Consider the following 24,099-nt stretch of genomic DNA (forward strand, 5'->3'; position numbering starts at 1 on the left):
AGTCTCTTCTAAAGATGATGCACAAGAAAGCCCGCAAACAGTTTGCTGAGGACAAGCAGACTAAGGACATAGATTACTGGAACTGTGTCCTGTGGTCTGATGAGACCAAGATAAACTTATTTGGTTCAGATGGTGTCAAGCGTGTGTGGCGGCAACCAGGTGAGGAGTAGAAAGACAAGTGTGTCTTGCCTATAGTCAAGGAGTGTGGTGGGAGTGTCATGGTCTGGGGCTGCATGAGTGCGGCCGCCTGCTGACACTGGGGACCTACAGTTCATTGAGGGAACCATGAATGCCAAAATGTACTGTGACATACTGAAGCAGAGCATGATCCCCTCCCTGCAGAGACTGGGCCACAGGGCAGTATTCCAACATGATAGCGACCCCAAACATACCTCCAAGACAACCACTGCCTTGCTAAAGAAGCTTAAGGGTAAAGGTGATGGACTGGCCAAGCATGTCTCCAGACCTAAACCCTATTGAGCATCTGTGGGGCATCCTCAAACAGAAGGTGGAGGAGTGCAAGGTCTCTAACATCCACCAGCTCCAGGATGTCATCATGGAGGAGTGGAAGAGGACTCCTGTGGCAACCTGTGAAGCTCTGGTGAACTTCACACCCAAAGGTGTTAAGGCAGTGCTGGAAAATAATGGTGGCCACACAAAATATTGACACTTTGGGCCCAATTGGAACATTTTTACTTAGGGGTGTTCTCACATTTGTTGCTAGCAGTTTAAATATTAATGGCTGTGTGTTGAGTTATTTGAGGGGACAGCAAATTTACACTGTTATACAAGCTGTACACTCACTACTTTACATTGTAGCAAAGTGTAATTTTTTTATATGAAAAGATATAATAAAATATTTACAAAAATGTGAGGGGTGTACTCACTTTTGTGAGATACTGTATATGTGTATACAGTATATATACTATATTGTTTATATGTGTTGGATCTTTAAATCTCTGTATTTTTGCTGCTGATGTTTTATTATGAATCTTGCTAAAAGTAATATCAAGGGGGCTGAAGTAAAGGAGCTGTAATAGTAGTGATCTCCTCCAGTCTTATGTATTACAGTATGTCTCAAATCTATGAATGTCTCTGTAAACAGCATTTCCTGTTGCAAGTCTGCAGTCTCTGACATCTTTCTGTAGTAATACATTCACTGAATCGTATACAAAGGCCATACCTCTAAACTCTCTGAAATGATAATGTGGATACCTATTAGCACATAGTATACAAAGGACATGTCCCTGCCATGGTCCCATTTTCACAGACCACAAAGATCTAATGTGCAGAAAACGACTGGCTACTAAACCACACAAGCTTTTTTGACCTCTATTTGGTCTCAAAAGAGGGACAGTCCCTCCAAAAGTAACCCCTCAGGAGTTACAGTAAATATTTTGTGATAGTACACTTTTTGTTGTGATAATCCTCCCTGTGTTCTTTGATGAAAGGTTAAGGTTAGGATTAAGGTCTATGTTAGGCTTACATAAAACCTGCCACTTTGTCTGTTCAGTTAATACCCAGGGCTTTCAAGTGTGGAAGAGCATGTGACCTTCTCCCAGGATGCAGTGCTCATACCTAACAAGGAGGTGGAAGACTTTACCCTGTGTAAGCTCTAACCCCTATCAATGTGGAACTATCACAAGGTTAGGAATTGAGGAACAATGTAGTGGGGGAGCACAGGGAAGATGAGTTTTAGAAGGTCCTCCTCTTTACTACTCAGGTCCCAAGAACTGCATCTTGAGAGTAGGTCCCACGCTCCCCCATACCTAGAAGCATTGGTTAAATTACAGAGGGTTTCACCAGAGTGGTGGGGGTGCACAGGGAAGGCTAATGTCTATGAGTGAAAAGTGCTTCTTAGAAGAGTAAGGTGTCTCTTTATAAATACAACTACATAGTCATTCATCCAGCAGGTTTGCATGTTCACTCATTCTGTCTGAATTAAACCATTGGTTATGTTTATTTGCTAATTCTCTTTGGCGTTCTCAAGGATTGTTACATTGTATCTCTTGTTACAAATACATATGTATTTCCTGTGCTCCTCTACTCCATCTAGTGGCCATAATGCAGTATTTTACTACTGCAGATAATAAAAGAACATTCGTTCAGCAGAGCAAATATTCGAAAGAATGTTGTTTTGTTTTGCTTAATGTGCACAGAATGATGTATATCATTTGCTGGAGGAATGGCTATGTGATTTTTTTTTTTTAAATAGACCCCTAAATGTCTTGTTCTAAAGTCTCTTTAGGGGCTAGGTTCTGGGTTTAGTGGATTTGTTGAAAGTAACTCAATTTACCTTAAACAAGTGGCTGATGGGTTTGTATAACTGATCTACAAATATACTGTATATTTGTAGATCACATATGCAAAGAGATACAATGTAACAATTATTGAGAACGCTACATAGAAAATAAATGTAGCCAATGATTTTTGCCTAATTTGGACAGACTGAATGAACACGCAAACCTGCTGGATACATATTTATACAGTAGTGAAAAGAACAGTGAATAAAAAGGACTTTGTTTTGCTTTCAATAGTATATAAGAACACACGCATAAATAATCTTGTCATATGCCTATACTAATAGAGCTGTAAAAACAGAGATTGGTGAAATTGTAGTTGTTTAGTTGTGTTCTTTATATAGGCTTCATTATGCGGCACTGGAGAGTCTAATCTTTCAGATCAGTTTTGGATGTCATACTGTTTAAATTTTTGGCACTCCTGTGTAAATCTTACTTCTGGCTGACAGCAAGGAGACATTGTTCTTTGCAGCCTTATGAAATATAAATACTTTGAGTGGTATACAGAGCATAATCCAAACGCTATTTAAACGAAGGACATTTTGAATGTGAACATAAAGGCTTAGGCAGTTTCCTGGTCATGAGAACATATGAACATTAGGAATTGTCTTATTTAATGTAGACCTGTTGGTAAATTGCAGTCATGAGAAATAGGGGTGATTATTTTACGCTGGAGACTTTGTTCTCTAAGTGAACTCCTTCAACACAGCACAGCAGCATTGCATTGCATTGCTATTTGTTCTGCCCTTATACACAGTGCATGCTAAAACAGTATATGACAAAAGTATAAAAATATATCTTTATTTATCTAGTATTTGTAAGGGCTTATACAATTGAACACAGAGGGAGTGCATCAAGGATGTGCCCAATGAAAGGCTCCCATGGTGTGTATTTGTTGTTAAGTGCTGCTTCAAATCAAATAGAAGCAGATAGTTTGAGTATATTAGAGTTTGCTAGTAATGCTTTGATAAATGCTATATAAAAAAAAAAGCTACAGAAGAAACAAGTCCTGAAATGGGCACAAGATTTACAGCACATTTTATAACACGTTATCTCCAACAATCTGAACCTGAAACTGGCAGAAAGTAGCATTTTTTTAGCAGAGGAGACATGTAAAATCTGTTCTGCCAAAAACTTGTCTTTCTAGATGCCAACAGTTTGTTTTTTTCCTGTATATGCTGTACTGTGCATGCATGGAGCAGTGTACACCAGGCCCGGACTGGGACAAAAAATAGGCCTGGGCATTTTAGACCGAGCAGCCAATTTTTTCCGGAAAGGGGGGGGATTAAGTGTTTGCGGGGCAGTTGGTGATGAGACATTCACAGAGTTGGCCCTCCACACTGTAATGTAAAGGGGCATTGTGATACAAAGGGGACTGCATTGTAAAGGAGCGCTGTAATGTTAGGTGGTAGGTGCCCCTACCAATCAGCCCTCCATCACAGTGCCCCTTGCAGTCATGCCCCCCCACCTTGGTCCCCTACATCAAAGTCTGCATAGCCCCCCTTACATTAAAGTCCGCAGATTCCCCCTTACATCACAAACCACAGAGCCCCCCTTACATCAGAGACCACAGAGCCCCCTTACATCAGAGTCTGCACAGCCCCCCTTACATTAATGTCCACAGAGCCCTCCTTACATCACAACCCACAGAGCCACCCTTACATCAGAGTCTGCACAGCCACCCTTACATCAGAGTCCACACAGCCTCCCTTAGAGTTCCCAGAATTTCCACTTACACTGTAAGGGGGAGCTCTGTTGACTCTAATGTAAATGGGAACCCTGATTTAAGGGGGGCTCTGATGTAAAGGTGAACTCTGATGTAAGGGGTGTTCTGGGAACCCTGATTTAAGGGGGGCTTTGATTTAAGGGGAATGCTCACCAAAGCCCCCCCCCCCAAGATTCTGGTGTAAAAGGGGAACTATGATGTAAGGGGCACTGCTCACCAAAGCCCCCCAGAGTCCACAGAACACTCTTTACCACTTTGCTCCTCCTTTAAAGGGTTTCTGATGCCAGGAGGCGGGGCGGGGTTTATAATCATGTGACCGCTGCTATTGTCTGTCACGGCGGCCACATGTTTTGGAAAGCTCCCGATCACAAGCAGTAATCGGGAGCTTTCCGTTAGCCACATCTAATTGTTCCGGAGTGCCTGCTCTCAGCACAGCTGTGTTTGCAGTGTGGTACGCAGATATGCAGCCACTCAGCGCCAAGGCCCACTCGCCGGGAGGCTGAATATTTGCGCACTGTTGGCGTGAAGGGGTAAATTTGTTTGTACACTGGGAGGCAGGAGAGAAGGTGAGGAGAAGGTGAGCTTATTCACCACAGGATGGAGGCTCAGGCATAGGATGTCAGCTTACCTCTACTGGCTGGTGGCTTCAAACTTCCTGCCCACACATTCCCGGGGAATGTGGGCGGGGCAGACACAGGAGGAGAGGGACGGGAGGAGGAGCAGATGAGCGCTCTCCTCTCCTGTCCACAGGGAGGGAGGGGCTGTCAGCGCTGGCTCTGAGGCTGATCTGTGTGTGAGAGAAATACTCGGCTCAGCCCTGCAGTCAGCCAGAGGAGACACAGGCACGGACTGGGCGGCCTCGGTCCACTGGGCAAATACACTATGGCCAGTCCGAGCCTGGTGTACACTCTGTCTCTTTATCAGCATCGGTAAGATGCTAGCAATGGAGCCAGGAATTATGTCACTGTTGTGTGCACATGCAGGAGTTTCATCAGCAGAAGCCACCCAATGGCTGATGGTGATAATGGGGAACCCATAAATTGCCACAAATAAGATTGTAGCAGAGGGCAGAGCATCGCCTGGCAGCTTTGATCAGTGCCTCAGCGCTGGAGGAGGATACACTCGTAAGGAAAGTCTGCCATAATGTTCAAATATGCTGTACGTACTTGCAAATTATGGAAAGAGCTTATTATGACACTTCTAAAATGATTTTTCGATATTTCTGTCCCCTGAATAATGTATGTTATTAAAGCACATTAAAGCATTATTAAAGTGTATGTAAAGCCAAAGGTCTTTTTCTTTTTTATTTAGTGTTGGATAGAGGAGGAATGGGTTAGAATCAGTTTTTTTATTGCTGCCTATGTGTTGAGAATTTACCCCCCCTTATAGACCTGTTGACCATAGTCTCTGTACAGGAAGTGTGAGACATTTAAGTTCTTTCAGGAACAGAAAATAAGATCATTCTATGGGAAAACTTGTTCTGGGGACAACTGTCTAAAAGGGGATTTTCCCTAGCTTTGGAGGGATCTCTCTTTTACTTTCTGCTGTAAAAAAAAAGACCGGGTTCTAGAGGAAATTCACGCACTTTAAATGAACCAAAAAAATGGTATGTGAACAGGTCTGGAGTGCAGGTTTGGTATTCAAGAGCTCCAAAGAGCTTAAGAGGAAACAGCCCAGGAGGACATCTAGATCATTTCAATTGTAAGCTTTTCTATACAAGCCCTAATAAAGGTACATTCCCAGTATCAAAAGTTGCTAACAAATTATTCTTATTTAGGGTATTTTTAGGGTATTTTTCAAGTTTGAGCAGTGATGCCTGAGAATTTATGAACATACCAATAAATAGTAATTGATGTACTTACTTTTAAAATAATAAATATTGTATCTAAAATGTGCTGCAACATTTCACAAGCCTGTAGCTTGTCAATCAACCCACTGCTTCTGGATTGACATCACTGCCTCTGTTGCTGAAACCCTTCCACTGTGATTTGGGAGGGGAACCTTGTGGGAAGCAAATGAAGGGGGCTTTGGCTCAGTTGGGAGAGGTAAAGGAAATGTTTTTGTTTACTATATGAGGATGTGAATTTTATAGTAACTGTATACCATTTTATACTTGTTTAGGCCGCAATACAGGAACCCTTAGATGTACATTAAGGGTTGTCAGGAATCAGTGGCATCAATGACCAGATCTGCTTGGCTATACTCAGAAAACTGAGACCAGACTGTATATGCTTTAACTGAGATTTATTTGCAGTGAAACAAAATTCATCCAGGCACTAACACACAGCAAACATAAAACTAACATGAACAAAACCCCAGTTACAGAATACCTGACTAATAAACCTAACAAACAGGAAACCTAACTAATAAGCTAACTATATGCAATATGTACAACATGAGGAACACGAGTAAGCAGAGTAAACTGGATATTCAGGGAACAAAGGGGGGAACCAGGACTGGCATCAGGAGCAAAGGTAGCAGACTAGGGGCAGCAAGGTACAGGATGCAGGCAGGAGCAAGATCAGGTTAAGGAGCAGGATAAACAGCATACACTATCCAGCAGCAAACAAGGCAAAGCACTGACACACCGTGTAATAGCAGAGGAGGACCTATATACCCTCCCAGCAGCCAGCACCAGGTGGAGACTGATTACTGGGATCTGCTGGCTGCTGGAAGACACCTGCTGGTGGACACCAGAACTACAACCTCTTACTCTGCAATGCCCAGTGTCACCAGCTGTTGATTCAAGTCCTGACAGGCATATTTATAAAGCAGTGAACGTGCCTTTCACCAAATATTCACTGGCAGTGAATCAACCACTGTCATTTAAAACACATAGACCAGGAAGTTTCTCCTATGGTAAATATTTGTTAAATCTCAGATTACTGCTTATACATATGACCCCAAGTGTAAACGATTGTAGGGTCTATTTGACGCTTTGAACCCTTAAAATATGTTTTTTATGGTAGTTAGCAGGTTAAAGCTGAAGTTTTTTCTGCTTATATTTTGGCATTCCTTGTTCTTCTTTTCCCCATTAATAACATGTAGGGGGGCTGAGTACCACCTGGGCTGTTAAGACGGTTCCTGGAGCTACAGTGGTCTTCCTTTTTTGCAGATGTGGAGGGACAGTGCGCCTGAGCACAATCTACCGTTTACCGTACAGTCACTTGTTGGTTTTCTTTTCTTCCTAGGCCATAGGCCTGCATAGGAGTGCTACACAATTTGTAGAGAGTCCTCTTTATCACGATGATCCAGATGCAATTGCCATTCAGTCATGCATCTGGGGCCAGTGTGACACAAGTACCCTCCAGCCTTCAAGCAATTGCAGTTGATCACACTCAGTATTACCGTGTGCAGAATTTCTTCAGTAAGAACATGGTGGAAAATTCCATACAGAATACAGTACTCTCCCAAACTCTGTGGAGGTGTTGGTCCGACACAAATGGGTGGATGTCCACAGCTATGAAAGAACAATCCATGCTTTGTAACCAGTTCCATCCAAAGAAAGTGCCAAAGAGGATTGCTGTGTACAATTCTGTTCCAAAATCATGGCCTCAGTTCCTCCCAGGCATTGGGCCTACTATGTGCCCCCCTTCACCCATATGCACAGTTAAAAAAATGGACATGCTAAATTTTGATTTGCTGCTTCTGCCTGTGTTATGTGTATATTTCTATATGCATACACTTTTGTACCATTGTGTACAAAGCTATTTGTGCAGCAGCAGTTACTAAAGAGAAATGTTTTCCTATACAAATGAACTGCTAAAAGAGGATAAGCAGAGAGCTTTCTGTACTTTTATTAAAGTTTATCACTATCTGCACAGCTCTGGCATTGCTTCTGATTGGCTCTATTTCATGTAAGGTTTTGTTTTAAGCAATATCTCTTTGTTTTATAGTGTTGACAATTTTCAAGAAGCCTAAATAACTGTAAAATTTCTGTAATACAATAATGTTGCTTCTCTCTCTTCACAGTCCATACATTATAACCGAATATATGGGTATCAGGAATGAGAGCTTCATGAAGGTAGCAGCAGTTGGAACGTGGATGGGAGACTTTGTGACAGCTTGGATGGTGAGAGGACTGTTACACTTTGAGCAACCTAAAAATCTCTTTTTGTCTTCTTGATCTAATATAGCAGTTTTGTTTAAAACCGCACATGATCTAGTTATACATGTACAGCCCTGGCCAAAAGTTTTGAGAATGACGCAAATATTAATTTTCACAAAGTCTGCTGCATTATTGTTTTTAGATCTTTTTGTCAGAAGTTACTATGGTATACTGAAGTATAATTGCAAGCATTTCATAAGTGTCAAAGGCTTTTATTGACAGTTACATTAAGTTTATGCAGAGTCAATATTTGCAGTGTTTACCCTTCTTTTTCAAGACCTCTGCAATTCCCCCTGGCATGCTGTCAATCAACTTCTGGACCAAATCCTGACTGATGGCAGCTTATTCTTCCATAATCAATGCTTGGAGTTTGTCAGAATTTGTGAGTTTTTTTTGTTCACCTGCCTCTTGAGGATTAACCACAAGTTCTCAATCAGATTATTGTCTGGGGTGTTTCCTAGCCATAGGCCCAACATTTCGATGTTCTGCTCCCCAAGCCACATAGTTTACACTTTTGCCTTATGGCAAGGTGCTCCATCATGCTGAAAAAGGCATTGTTCCTCACCAAACTGTTCTTGGATGGTTGGGTGAAGTTGCTCTAAGAGGATGTGAAGTGGCACAATGGTATGATATATACACAACCTACTAAAGCAACACTGATATTAACAATGAAAAAAGTGTGTTTAAATTGGTGGCAAAATGACCGCTCCCAGACACTTCTATTTGTAAACAGAGTGCTCATGGATTACATTCAGCAATATCAGACCCTTATCCTAGATGAGGGTCTGACATAGATCATAATAAGGGTCCCCTACAAAAAAATTGTATTGATGTAACCTCCATAATTATTGCTAGACCCTTCAGGTTTGGTATAAATTTTAAGGGATGTAAAAAAGAAATGAAATGAAGGCCCTCTAGCAGGCAGTTCCTCATAGATCCAAAATGTGTACTGATGCAAATATTTGATCACCTTACCTTGAATGATTGTTATTTCTATCAGATTAACATAAGTTTATTTATTGGCTTTGTAAGGGGAGGGGGGGGGTTCCACTAAATATGAGCCAGTGGAGGGTGTCATCCTTGTTAAAAGTATATAGCACAAATGAATAAATGATAGGACTTTAAATACCCCTCCAGTGAACATGCAGATACATTCATATATAGAAACTTACGAAATTTTATTTCTGACCATACAATGTCAAAAAACTCGTATCAAATGTCATATTAATACCAAGAAACATTGTCCACTGCAAATATGCATGGCTATTGGTCGAAAGTGAGAGCTTAGGTCGACGCGTTTTGCGGAAAACCCTGCTTCCTCAGGACCTCCTGTCTCACATAAGTGCACATGACCAAAGGAATATATTCTAAAGACAAAGGAAACATATGTGTAAGTTGCAAATCATCAAGAAACATAATTTAGTTTGTTTATAATGACCATTAAGTTTGAGAATTATATGACATCTATCCCCGAAGAGAAGCTTGGGGTGGAGAGGAAAGGAGAACAATATATAGAAATAATCTACCTTTTTTTCCGGAATGATTTTATACATGTACTGTATAATATATATTTTTCAGCTGACAAATTGTATATGGAGGTATGATAGTGGGAAACCATTTGGTGTTGGTAAAGGTCTCGCCTTTACCAGAGTGGAGCTCTACAGAGGATGTAAAAATATAGTAAATAAATAAAGGAGCATATAATGATAGCTGGCTGATTGGTTGAAAGTGTGAAATTTTTTAAAGGGTGTGAGAGGTTTGTGAATGAGGGTGTATAATGACACAATGCAGCATAATAATGGTTTAACGGGTGTGGATAGGTAAGCTTGGGATATAAATAAGACCTGTGAATAATGTGAAATGTTGCCTCTCCCTCCTGTCAAGTCCCCCCACAACAAACAGCTTCCTATGGGGGCACCCAAGTTGAGCCACAGCTCCATGTGTCCATTCAGACATGGAGCCCTGGTTTGGCCCTGAACTCTCTCTCTCCTGATTGGCTAGCTGACTTTGACAGCAGCGGGAGCCAGTGGCGCCACTGCTGTGTCTCAGCCAATCAGGAGGGGAGTCCCAGATGGCCGAGGCACTCGTGGACATCGCTGGTGAGAGATGGGGCTCAGGTAAGTATTAGTGGGTGCTGGGGCAGCTGCTGCACACAGAAGGTTGTTTATCCTAATGCAAAGAAAGCATTAAGATAAAAAACCTTCTGACTTTACAACCACTTTAAAGTGAAACCATATTGTGGCTAAGTGTAGTCTTTGTCATCATGTCCAAGTATGAATGTATATGTGTACATTATGGCAGACTTGCCTCCATGGTTACCCTCCTGCAGAAGTTTAGAGTTGTCCATAACTGTCATTCGCTACTTCATCCGCTACTGCCATCTTGTTCTTCACGGAATTGACATTCTGCTTTACCATAGGGCAGCCACTGGTGATTTAACTCGTATGAATGTGTGCTGGAAATTGTCCTGGAACTTTGCTTTTTTTTCTCTTTAAAATGCCATGAATGTACAGTGTACACTAGAAAAAGAGTAGAGTTCTAATTTAAATCAGTCTGAAGAGACAAAATTAAACATAGAGCAAAAAGCCACAAACACAGAATTCTGCAGATGGGGCTAAAGATGGCTTTCATTATGTCCCCATGATAAAAGAGGATGAGGGCCTTATGCTCTCTCATTGGATGCTGGGACAATGGGTGGGATAGGTTTCACTATAGCCAAAGGTTTTATCTTATAATGCTTGAAGAGTTGAGGCTATAGTAACACAGTACAGGGCTCTGCTGGCACAGTAAAGAGGGATTTCAGGCCACCAAAGGTCACAGAGGGCATCTTCTGGTGCTTATTCTTAGTAGGATTTTTAGTTTTGAAACATTAAAATGCCTAAGAGGCTCACTTTAAAGTGAATCTGCCATTTTTTCACTGTGTGTTTTAAAATTAATTTACATTCAAAACTGGTGTATTAGACTCGGTTCACAATGCCGCTACTTGGGATCCGACTTGTGAGACCCCAAGTTGCATGACATTTAAAATCCCATGTTAATCAATATTGGCTGTCTTAATTAGAACTTCTGAAGTCGCTCCGACGTTACAAAAGGTTACTTTACTACTTCACGGCGACTTCTATCTGACTTGTACCCATTGACTTAATGGAATTCACATCCAAATCTGGATCTGACATTACAGGAAGATTACCCAGCCATTCCCCATGGTGTAGCCCCTCCCTCGCTTCACACAGTAGTGTGAACCAAACCTTAGGGTTCAACAGAGAGGTCTACCAACTGCAGTGTTCACATAGCCATGCAGTTATCATGCCTTTCTGTCTTTCCTTCTCCCCTGTTTAGAGATAAAAAGTATTTCAAGTGATTCTAAATATATTTACAATAATAAACATATTATACTTATCTGCTCTGTGCAATAGTTTTGCACAGAGCAGCCCTTATCCTCATCTTCTGGGCTCCCCCACTAGCACTCCTGTCTCCTCCCCCCGCCAAGTACCCCCATAGAAAACCGCTTGCTATGGGGGCTTGCTCATGCGGCTTATTCCAAAGCCGCCCTGTCTGCATCTATCCCTCACTGGCTGTGATTGAGAGCAGTGGGAGCCAATGCCTGTCTCTGAGCCAATGAGGAGGAAAAGAGCCAAGAGAGCCACTGCTCTCATGCACACTGCTGGATTGAGGCTGGACTCAGGTAAGTGTATGGGGAGGGAACAACTGCATTCAGTAGATTTTTTACCTTAATACAGAGAATGCATTAAGGTAAAAAAAAATATATATATTTTTTAAAGTTGATATTTATCTATTTTGCTCATAAAGTTTTATAAACTAACAGGTGTTCTTAATACAGGGCAAATGGCAAAGATCAGCTAAGCTGATAATATATTTTAGCAGGTATGGAAATGAGGCGAACTGATGGTGGCAGATGGACCTTATGTGCTGTCATTTCCTATGTATCTACCCTTAATTTATGGAACATAGTTCAGTTTATCAGAGGTTTTCTTATAGTAATAGTGCAGATGGAGTAAATGTTTAACCATAAAACTTGGCTGAGAATGTTATTGGTCCTCATGTTTATAATGATGCAGAAGGAGCATATCGTGTCTTGTTGATTTTCCTGCAGTTACACTGATTGCTCCTGTTTGATTAAAGGTTATGAAAACAAATTCTGAGCAGAGAGCACATGTCAGATGAAAGGAAACCTGCCACATGTTGTTTCTGTATAATTGAATACCAGCTACAATGCCAAAAATGTTTTTTCTTTAAAGGAAACCTGTTGTGAGCGAAATACTAGGCTGCCCTTGCTGGCTTTTTCTAAAATGCTACTTGCTTGGCCCTTATGCCTCATGTTGACTTGCTGCATACTTGTTCAGACACAGTGACTTAGGCCTGGTTCACACCTTTCTATAGGAAACCATGTTTTAGTAAATCCCGGTTTTAGTAAATCCCCTCTATGTTTTCACTCCATAAGTTGTACAATGACATTGTAAATACTAAGAAAGTCAAGTAACAGGTTTTAAATTGGCACAGAACTAGCTAATAAAATTCTAAGCCACATTAAATATACAGTGGGTATAGAAAAAAATCACCCTCTTTAAAATAATCACATTTTGCTGCTTTGAAGCCTGAAAAGAAGACAGACACAGTTTTTTCAATGCATGAATCTGTCCTTTTTACACAGAGGGGGGTGGCTGGAGAGAGGGGGTGGCAAATCCAATACAGCTCATCATCCAAATACCACCATTCCTACAGTAAAGCATGACGGTGGTAATATCCTGTTATGGGGGTGTTTCTCTGCAGCAGGGACTGAAGCACCTATCAGGATAGAAGAAAAATGGATGGGGTACCATACCGTCAAATTCTTGAGGAAAATCTGCTGCCCTCTGCCAGAAAGTTGTCAATGGGAAGAAGGTTTACCTTCCAACATGACAGTGACCCAAAGAACACAGCAAAAATGACCACAGAGTGGTTGAAGAAACAAACAGGTGAATGTCTTTGCATGACCTAGTCAGAGCCCAGACTTAAACCACATTGAAAATCTGTGGAATGACTTGAAGACTGCAGTCCACAAACAGTTACCATCAAAATTACCTGAACTTGAGCAGTTCTGCAAAGAAGAGTGGGCAAATACTGCAAAGTATTGATGTCCAAAAGTTAGTAGAAACATATCCAAACAGACTACAGGGTGTAATTAAAGCAAAAAAGTGGTTCAACCAAATACTGACAAAAGGAGCTGATCTTTTTTCCAACTCAGTGATTCTGTTTTTGAACTTTTTAATTTTTTTCTGACATGTTCGTGTTACAATAAAAAACAGATGGTGCAGCGCTCAAAATAAAGAAACAATGAAAGTCCATAAACATTCAATCAATCTGATCGTTCAGGTCTAGTGTGACTTCATGCTGACATCTCAGTGAATTTCTGTGAGCCCTCCACCAAAGTAAAGTATGGCCTCTCACCTTATAACAGGGACCCTTTGGTTATAGAAGGTCAAAAGTGCCTTCCCTTACGGGTCAAATAAGGATAGTGCACAGCAGATCCAGATCAGTCAGACAGCGGGACACAGGCAAGCAAATGGTGGCATATGGCGCTCTCCCAGCGTTTTCATTAGTATGAAACAGAAAGGGTACAACATAGTGCTCTCCATATAGTACAATTTATTGGATAAAAATCAAGTATCTCACTTACAAACAAGTCACTCATCCAGTGCCGGATAATGCAGCATGTAATCGTGTAGAAACAGAGAGATGCGTGATGGCCGCGGGTGACGTCACGGCGCTTCCTCGTTCTGGACGCGTTGCGTCCCAATGGATGGGGACTTCTTCAGCGGATCCGGAAGCAGCGTGAGCACCCGCGTCTTATACTGGTTAAGTTACCATGGCGATAATCATCAAACCATGTGACAGGCTAGACGGAGAACACTATGCAGGGATAAAATCCCGGAAGTGTCCCCATAAGTAGCAAACGGTCCAACCGAAACAGGTAAAAGTATATTAATATGAATGAAAACATCATAAACATAAAAACCACCGCAGTGGCATAATATATACTGGTAAGTGCATAACCCAAAGGGGAAAAACCAAGGGCACATGTACATTACCAAGAATATTACCAAAAATATAATAAAAATATGTCTGCATTAAAATGTAATAAAATGTAAAAATGTGTAGAAATTTATACATAGGAAAAAAGTCATCAACTGCCTCTACAATACTCCATAAAAAATTAAAAAAGGTAAAATAATCAACAGTCAGTAATAAAACAATTGATATCAAAATCGACATTTAATCCATCAGGGCAAAGAACACGGGTTTCATGTATCCAATAAGATTCCAATAAGACGACCCATTGTTAATGGGATCGATTCTGTTTCTGCCAGGTTGGAACAATACATTGATTTCTTCTTACAGCCGTTGGTTATAAAAACTCCAGCGTTTTTGAAAGACACCAAGCACATCATACAAATCTTAGAGACCCTCGAGTGTTCCTCTTCTACAATATTGGTCACTGCGGATGTGAGTTTGCTCTATACCATCATCAATCATAAGGATGCTATGTCCTCTGTGGAATGGGCCCTTTCTTCTTCCCTGTCGGGCAAACATCAGGAATGTATCCTTGGGTGCCTGAATTTCTGTTTAACCAGGAATTATTTCTGGTACAACAAGGAATTCTATCTACAAACAAGGGGAGTTGCTATGGGGGCATGCTTCGCTCCCAGTGTGGCTAATATTTTTATGGCCCACTGGGAGGAAGAGGCTGTATTTCAAAATCGTCCCCCTGAACTTGTATGTTATCACAGATTCATAGATGATCTTATCATGATCTGGAGGGGTGACAGATTGAAGCTTGATGCCTTTATTGAATCTTTGAATAACAACCAAAAAAATATATCACTGACTTGGACTATAGACCCTGAAAAGGTTGTGTATCTTGATTTGATCATTAGCAGTGACAATGATCGTTTTAAACTTACAAACCATTTCAAACCTACCAATCGTAACTCTTACATTCCCCTGGGGAGCCGTCATCACTGTTCCTGGTTGTGCAACATCCCCAGGGGACAGTTTATTAGATTACGTCGAAACTGTACTAATGAAGATGACTTTGTCACTCAGTCTCATGTTCTCACTTCTAGGTTTGAACAAAAAGGTTACGATCAAGATATTTTAGAAGAGGAAATGTTGAGGGTTAAATCTATGGATAGACATATATTTGTCTTTGATTTCACTAAGGATCTGAACGGGGATAATCATAATTTTAAAATGATTTTAGATTATAATGTGCAATATCGTAAGTTTAAAAAAAAATCCAAAAGAATTGGTCCATTTTAAAACAAGACAAGGTTCTAGGTCCTGTCTTACCAGATCGACCCCAGTTTATTTATAAAAAAGCTCCCTCATTAAGAGATCGCCTGGCCCCTGGTGTCCTCAATCCTCCAGTCCCTGCCACTGACAGATTATTTTCTTTTTTGGGGGGCTTCTATGCATGTGGACGGTGTATCCCATGCAAGCATTCTAAAGGAAATATTAAAAAACGTAAAAAGTTCCTTGCATCAGCCACCAATAGAGAGTATGACATTAAGCAACTGATTACTTGTGATACTGTTGGGGTTGTCTATATGCTGGAGTGCGGCTGTGGGCTCCAGTATGTCAGCAGAACCTCCAGACCCTTCCATGTTAGGTTGGCGGAACATGTTAATAATATCAAAAAGGGTCTTAAGACCCATACCATGTCTAAACATTTTAAATTATTCCACCAACAGAATCCTAAGAGTTTAAAATTTTCGGGGTCTTGAGAGGGTTACTAGGCACTGGAGAGGGGGCAATTTTATACGACAATTGAGCAAAAGGGAATCTTATTGGATACATGAAACCCGTGTTCTTTGCCCTGATGGATTAAATGTCGATTTTGATGACAATTGTTTTATTACTGACCGTTGATTATTTTACCTTTTTTAATTTTTTATGGAGTATTGTAGATGCAGTTGATGGTCGCGGATGACTTTTTTCCTATGTATACATTTCTACACATTTCTACATTTTATTAAATTTTAATGCAGACATATTTTTATTATATTTTTGGTAATATTCTTGGTAATGTACATGTGCCCTTGGTTTTTCCCCTTTGGGTTATGCACTTACCAGTATATATTATGCCACTGCGGTGGTTTTTATGTTTATGATGTTTTCATTCATATTAATATACTTTTACCTGTTTCCGTTGGACTGTTTGTTACTTATGGGGACACTTCCGGGATTTTATCCCTGCATAGTGTTCTCCGTCTAGCCTGTCACGTGGTTTGATGATTATCGCCATGGTAACTTAACCAGTATAAGACGCGGGTGCTCACGCTGCTTCCGGATCCGCTGAAGAAGTCCCAGCCCATTGGGACGCAGCGCGTCCGGAACGAGGAAGCGTCGTGACGTCACCCGCGGCCATCACCCATCTCTCTGTTTTCACACGATTACATGCTGCATTATCCGGCACTGGATGAGTGCCTTGTTTTTAAGTAAGATACTTGATTTTTATCCAATAAATTGTACTATATGGAGAGCACTATGTTGTACCCTTTCTGTTTCATACTAATGTAAACGCTGGGAGAGCGCCATATGCCACCATTTGCTTGCCTGTGTCCCGCTGTCTGACTGATCTGGATCTGCTGTGCACCATCCTTATTTGACCCGTAAGGGAAGGCACTTTTGACCCTCTATAACCAGAGTCCCTGTTATAAGGTGAGAGGCCATCCTTTACTTTGATGGAGGGCTCACAGAAAGTCACTGAGATGTCAGCATGAAGTCACACTACACCTGAAAGATCGGATTGATTGAATGTTTATGGACTTTCATTGTTTCTTTATTTTAAGCGCTGCACCATCTGTTTTTTATTGTTGCTTAGGGATTTGATTTTTGACCCTGGTGTTCAGCTGCTGTGTTCTATATACATGTTTGCGCTGATTTGTTTCCTTTTTTGATGTTCGTGTTACAGTGAGGGAAAAATAGTATTTGATCCCCTGCTGATTTTGTATGTTTGCCCACTGACAAAAAAATGATCAGTCTATAATTTTAATGGTAGGTTTATTTTAACAGTGAGAGACAGAATAACAACAAAAAAATCCAGGAATAACGCATTTCAAAAAAGTTATAAATTGATAAATCCCCTCTGCAGTCTTTCTGCTTCTTCCCTGCTGACAGGACGGGCTATGCAGGATCTGATTGTTCGGCACCGCCCACGTGAAGGCGCCAACCAATTGGAATGCTCCTGATGGGGATGTTTTGGACATTAAGCCGAGGGGATTTCTAAGCCCCAGTCAGGTGAGGCGGCGATAGCAGGGCTCATAACGGGAGATCGCTGCTGCGGGTCAGCGGGAGTAGGGTGGGGGAGGGAGGTGAGGAGGGGGTCCTGCAGGGGCGTCGGGAGGGGGTGGCTAGACGTGGCTGAAGCCCCAAATGTGCCCCCGAAAAGCCCCGAGCCTCAGGCATGCAGCTCTTCATTATAAGCCCCGAGCGGCGAGCGCCAGGACCGATCTGATCCCGAGCGCCGCCTAATTTGGCCAAGTTAGGCCGAGTGCCGTAGCAGGTCCCGCCTTCTGGAGCCTGCAACGCCTATGATGGACGTCCCCCTGGTCCAATGCTGGGACCGCTGGACGTGTGACGTCCATCATAGGTGCTGCAGGCTCCAGAAGGCGGGAATTACAATGCGGCCGCCGCGCCACTGTGAGATCCCCGCTCAGCGCTCGGGCGGCCCGCTCTCCTCTCCTCCTCGGCTCCTCCTCTGACTGACTGACTGTCTGACTGCCTGGCTGCTGTGACACCGCACACCACGGCTGAGCTGAGGTAGGTCAGACAGTGTATGTGGGTCAGGCAGGTCAGTGTAGGTAGGTCAGTGTATGTAAATGTCAGTGTAGGTAAATGTTAGTGTAGGTAAATGTCAGTGTAGGTAGGTCAGTGTAGGTAGGTCAGTGTAGGTAAATGTCAGTGTAGTTAAATGTCAGTGTATGTAGGTCAGTGTAGGTAGGTCAGTGTAGGTAAATGTCAGTGTAGGTAGGTCAGTGTAGGTAGGTCAGTGTAGGTAAATGTCAGTGTAGGTAGGTCAGTGTAGGTAAATGTCAGTGTAGGTAAATGTCAGTGTAGGTAGGTTAGTGTAGGTAGGTCAGTGTAGGTAAAGGTCAGTGTAGGTAGGTCAATGTAGGTAGGTCACTACGGTCAGTGTAGGTAGGTCACTACGGTCAGTGCAGGTAGGTCAGTGTAGGTAGGTCACTATGGTCAGTGTAGGTAGGTCAGTGTAGGTAAATGTCAGTGTAGGTAGGTCAGTGTAGGTAAATGTCAGTGTAGGTAGGTCACTACGGTCAGTGTAGGTAGGTCACTATGGTCAGTGTAGGTAGGTCAGTGTAGGTAAATGCCAGTGTAGGTAGGTCACTACGGTCAGTGTAGGTAGGTCACTATGGTCAGTGTAGGTAGATCAGTGAATGTAAATGTCAGTGTAGGTAGGTCAGTGTAGGTAGTTCACTACCGTCAGTGTATGTAGGTCAGGTAGGTCACGGCCTAGCCAAAAAAAAAGGTCTGCATCACGTGTACACACCCCCCCCCGTTTCCGGCCTTGGACTTCGGGCTGAAGCCCCTGGTCTTTTTGCCACCTAGCAATGCCCCTGGGGTCCTGTGTAAGTTCACCTTACAGATTTTTCTTTAAAGGTGAACTTACCCCGTAAGGTTTCAGGGCTGATGTTTGGTAACTCGAACTTTCAGCCCTCTCCACATATATTCTATGGGATTAAGATTTGAAGACTGGCTAGGCCACTTCAGGACCTTAATGTGCTTCTTCTTCAGCCACTCCTTTGTAGCCTTAGCTGTGTGTTTTTGGGTCATTGTCATGCTGAAATACCCATCCATGACCCCGATTTCAATGCCATGGCGGAGGGAAGGAGGTTCTCACCCAAGATTTCACGGTACATGGCCCCGTCCATAGTTCCTTTGATGCGGTGAAGTTGTCCTGCCCCCTTAGCAGAAATACACCCCCAAAGCATAATGTTTCCACCTCCATTTTTGAAGGTGGGGATGGTGTTTTTGGGGTCATAGGCAGCATTCCTCCTCCAAACACGGTGAGTTGAGTTGATGCCAAAGAGCTTGATCTTAGTCTCATCTAACCACAACACTTTCACCCAGTTCTCCTCTGAATCATTCAGATGTTCATTAGCAAACTTCAGACGGGACTCTACATGTGTTTTCTTGAGCAGGGGGACCTTGCGGGCGCTGCAGAATTTCAGTCCTTCATGGCATAGTGTGTTACCAATTGTTTTCTTGTTGACTATGGTCCCAGCTGCCTTGAGATCATTAACAAGATTCTCCTGTGTAGTTCTGGGCTGATTCCTCACCGTTCTCATGATTATTGAAACTCCACGAGGTGAGAACTTGCATGGAGCCCCAGATTGAGGGAGATTGACAGTTATTTTGTGTTTCTTCCATTTGCGAATAATCGCACCAACTGTTGTCACCCTTATACCAAGCTGCTTGGCGATGGTCTTGTAGCCTATTCCAGCCTTGTGTAGGTCTACAATCTTGTCCCTGACATCTTTGGACAGCTCTTTGGTCTTTGTCATGGTGGAGAGATTGGAATCTGATGAATTGATTGCTTCTGTGGACAGGTGTCTTTTATACAAGTGACAAGCTGAGATTAGGAGCACTCCCTTTAAGGTTCACAAAATGCTTTAAGCATTTTTTCCATATACTCTGCATACACTTTTTTCTGTTACTTCCTCCCAAGCTGATGCAATGTTAATTATGCAGTGTAAAATGTTGCAAGCTTTCCAAAAATCATAAAGGGTAAATTCATAATTTTCAGTTGCTGCTACAGCTTTGGAAAAGGTGGTGTGCAAATAGTAGGCCTTAAATGTTGCTATTGGACCCTGATCCATGGGTTGTAGGATAGCAGTTGTGTTTTTAGGCCTTTACGTCTAGATGTAGGTCATCAAGATGCTGGGGGTGGCCTGGGGCATTCTCAAGCAGGAGGATCATTTTAAAGGGAACACCCTTTTGCTGACAGTAACGCTTGAGCGAGGATATGAAATAGTTGATGAACCAGTCATCAAATAAAGCTTGTGTCATCCATGCTTTATTTTCACGATAATAAACAGACAGTTACTAACCTGCTTCAATGCACGTGGGTTCTGTGAATGATAGATGAGGAGAGGCTTTAACTTGAACCCAGCAACATTTCCTCCCAAAAACAGCGTGACCCTGTCTTTAAAAGCTTTAAAACCGGCCATTGTTTTATCTTCTTTGTGTAAGTAGGACCATTCAGGCATGTTTTTTAAAAAAACCCAGGTTCATCCACGTTAACTATCTGCTCTGGTCAGTAGCCACCTTTTTTGATGATTTTATCAAATTCAACCACAAATTTTTCAGCTGCTTCAACATCTGCACTTGCAGCCTCCCCACAGATACTATTGTGGAAGTTGAATCTCCCATGAAACCTTTGAAACCATCCATGGCTTGCTGAAAATGTTTCAGTCGATTCTTCTCCCTTGTGCACTTTAAATTCTCAAAAATACTGCATGCTTTGGTTTGAATCAATAAAAGACTCATTTGCATTCTTTTTCTATTTAGTCAATTTCTCCATTTCATGAATGAGGCCTTTCCGCTACCTAGTTATTATGGCTCGATATCCTGTTGCTGCGTTTACTGCCTCTTTCACTCTATCCTTATCCTTTAGGATTGTTGAAATTGTAGAATGTGCAAGTTCCAATTCACTTGCTATTTCTTTAACTTTCTTGCTAGCCTCATAGTCCTTAATGATCTTCATTTTGATATTAAGATCAATAGCTTTTCTTTTTTTCTGAGCACTTTCTGCAGGTGCAAGCATATATATATATTTTTTTTCTGATATGGTGTGGGCAATACCTGTACAGCATAAGTACACATTACATTACAGTACTGTACATAAAGACATGAAACAGTACAGTATAAAGAATGCTGGAAGGGGCATTTAGGAGAACCAAGTACAATACAGTACATACCTGTAAAACAGCAGGCCGGGAGTGAAAATGAGGCTGATGAAGAGTGATGACATGACGTCCTGTGCGCGGGTCGGAAGAGCTGGTTGTAAAGTCTCAGCAGTCGTCCTGCGCGGTCGGGAGAGCTGGTCGTTAAACAGGTAGGTCATTAAACGAGGAGTATCTGTATACTTTTATATCAGTCATTCTCAATTAGGGTTGCTAGGGGTTCCTGGAGCTGTGGCTGATTGATATCCCATTTGTGGTTTCCTGCATAGTTCTTGAGCCAATGCCACGTGAAGAAGCCACCAGTACAGCACCAATGATTTTTATATAGCGCTCTCTATGGGCGGCATTCTGACCACCACAGTAATGCCCTGTATACACGAATGGACATTGATCGGACATTCCGACAACAAAATCCATCGGATTTTTTCCGACGAATGTTAGCTCAAACTTGTCTTGCATACACACGGTCGCACAAAGTTGTTGGAATTTCCGAATGCCAAGAACGTGGTGACATACACCACGTACGACGAGACTACAAAAGGGCAGTTTAATACCAAGTGCACCACCCTTTGGGCTCCTTTTGCTAATCTCGTGTTAGTAAAAGTTTGGTGAGAGATGATTTGCGCTTTTTCAGACTCGTGGTTTTCAGATCGTTTTTCTGCTGTTCAGTTCGTGCTTGTGGGTTTGTATCTGGTCTTCAGTGCTTGCAGTGAGTTCCCATTGGTTTATTCAGTGTGTTCTTGTCCGCTCGTTATTGATTTTCAGGTCGCTCTTTACAGGCCTTGCTGTTCTTCAGTACGTTCTATTGCTTCGTTCTGACCAGCCGACCGTTTTGAAGCCATGTTGCGTGTACGTACTCATCGTAGAGTTCGTGCTGTGCGGGGGCTTGGTGTTGGGGTTCTTACTTTCACACAAGCCCAGTCCATGAACAGGGTGGGGAGGAGTTCATGGACAAAAAATTGGTTGCTCCAGCATGACCAATTCTCTCACATGCCATTGCTCCCTGAGATCCGTGAGAATAATCCTGATGATTTCAGGAACTTTCTCTGGATGACGGACCCTGTATTTCACCATTTGTTGGCTTTGCTGACTCCTTATATCGGTAGGCAGGACACCTGCATGAGGCAAGCCAACCCTCTGGAGCAGAGGCTCGTCGCCACATTGTGGTACTTGGCGACAGGGAGAAGCCTGCAGGACCTCAAGTTCTCGACAGGCATCTCCCCCCAGGCTCTGGGGATCATTATCCCAGAGACCTGTTCTGCCATCATCCAGGTCCTGCAGAGGGACTATATTAAGGTAAGATTTATCCTTTAACATCACATTTTATTGTATTTAATGTTTGATAATATATTGTATTTCTTTCATCATTCCCTAATTACCATGATTGCAATATGCTGTGAATGTCTCCTTTGTCCTCATGCATGCTGGAATTTTTAAATGTTTTTTTGTCCTTCATGCATATTTGTCTTCACTTACCTCCCCAGCATGCTCTCCTGGGCCCATATCCACCTCGCCTAGTCACTTAACAATGTATTTTGTCAGCTCCATTGTAGTGATTTACCCTAAATACCCCCTAAAATTGGTAAAAATGTTATTTGTGTCCTTAAATTCTGGCAGAGTGCCAGAGGCTTTTTTTTTTTGGGTCCCAAACTCATTTGGAACCCTCCCTCCCCCCAACCGCTAAGTCAACCAATACCAATCCTCTATCTGCTGACTTTGCCAAACCCATACACACTATACCTACCTCTTTTGTGGTCATATTTATGGATGAATTCCCCAAAGCATGTAGTGCAAGGGCCTGCCTGAATACTTTCAAATGGTACTGTTTAAAGTTTTTGTATCCTATTATTATCTTGATAGGTAATTGCAGAATGTTAAAATTGTGCTCCAATTTGTACAGTGTGTATTCATATTTTTGTATTATGACACATCTTACCTGTCTAGTGGGCTGCCAGTAGTGTAAGGGGGGCCTGGCCAAAGTAATACACACTATTTAGGCATTCATCTCTCAATGAAGTGGAGAGGGTTACCTGTCCAAAACATCTCCCCCCCTAAAATTTTTACAATGGGTCATCAGAGGGGGTGAGGAATCTGATAGGTGTACCTTATACTTTTGTCTTTAAATACTCCCTAAAATAAATGTTATACTGATGTTGGCCAAGAATGTTTGTGTCTAATCTGCTTTCAATGCTTATGTGCAAAATGACTAATTTATTTTTTCTGGTTTGACTCCACAGTTTCCTTCCAACCCACAGGAATGGCAGACTGTGGCCTCCCACTTTGCCTAGCGGTGGGACTTTCCCAACTGTGTAGGGGCAATTGATGGGAAACACGTCCACATCGTCCCACCCCCCAACTCGAGGTCATACTATTACAACTACAAGGGATTCAATAGTATTGTGATGTTGGCGGTGGTGTCGGCTACTTGCGAGTTCCTGTATGTGGACATGGGGAAGAATAGCCAGATGTCAGATGGTGGAGTCATCACCCAGACGGAGTTCTACAGGCGTCTCCAGAATGGCAGCTTGGGCTTGCCACCTCCAGAAGACAATGCTGAAGGACTCCCATTCGTCTTCGTTGCGGATGAAGCATTTGCGCTGGGGGACCATCTTATGCGGCCATTCCCTATAACGGCCCTCACCCCGGACCAGAGGGTTTTTAATTACCAGCTGGCCAGAGCCAGAAGAGTGGTGGAGAACACGTTTGGAATAATGGCCAGCCAGTTCCTCCTGTTTCTTACACTGATACACATGGCGGAATATAAACTCAATCACATCATCCTGTCTTGCTGTGTTCTCCACAATTTTTTAAGGAGAAATTCTTTGAACTATGCTGCCTCAGTTGGGCCTGAGGCCGGAATCCTGAATGAACCAACCCTGACGGTGCTTGAAACTGGCCGTCCTGGTTTGCCCCCACAGAGTGCCCGCAAGGTCCTTATAAGATACATGGAAAACTTTGCATGTAGGGGGGCCACTGATATGC

General features: G+C 42.4%; 1 protein-coding gene across 4 annotated transcripts in view; it reads left to right on the forward strand.

The window, feature by feature from the left end:
* Positions 1-24,099, forward strand: part of TMEM117 (transmembrane protein 117) — a 440,409-nt gene that overhangs the window by 209,889 nt on the left and 206,421 nt on the right. For all 4 annotated transcript variants that reach the window (XM_073619948.1, XM_073619951.1, XM_073619950.1 and 1 more), the window contains one exon: positions 7,999-8,098. In XM_073619948.1, coding sequence (XP_073476049.1) covers positions 7,999-8,098 — 100 coding nt within the window. The remainder of the gene's footprint in view (positions 1-7,998; positions 8,099-24,099) is intronic.

This window comes from Aquarana catesbeiana, linkage group LG03 (assembly GCF_042186555.1).
Source record: "Aquarana catesbeiana isolate 2022-GZ linkage group LG03, ASM4218655v1, whole genome shotgun sequence".
Lineage (NCBI taxonomy): Eukaryota > Metazoa > Chordata > Amphibia > Anura > Ranidae > Aquarana > Aquarana catesbeiana.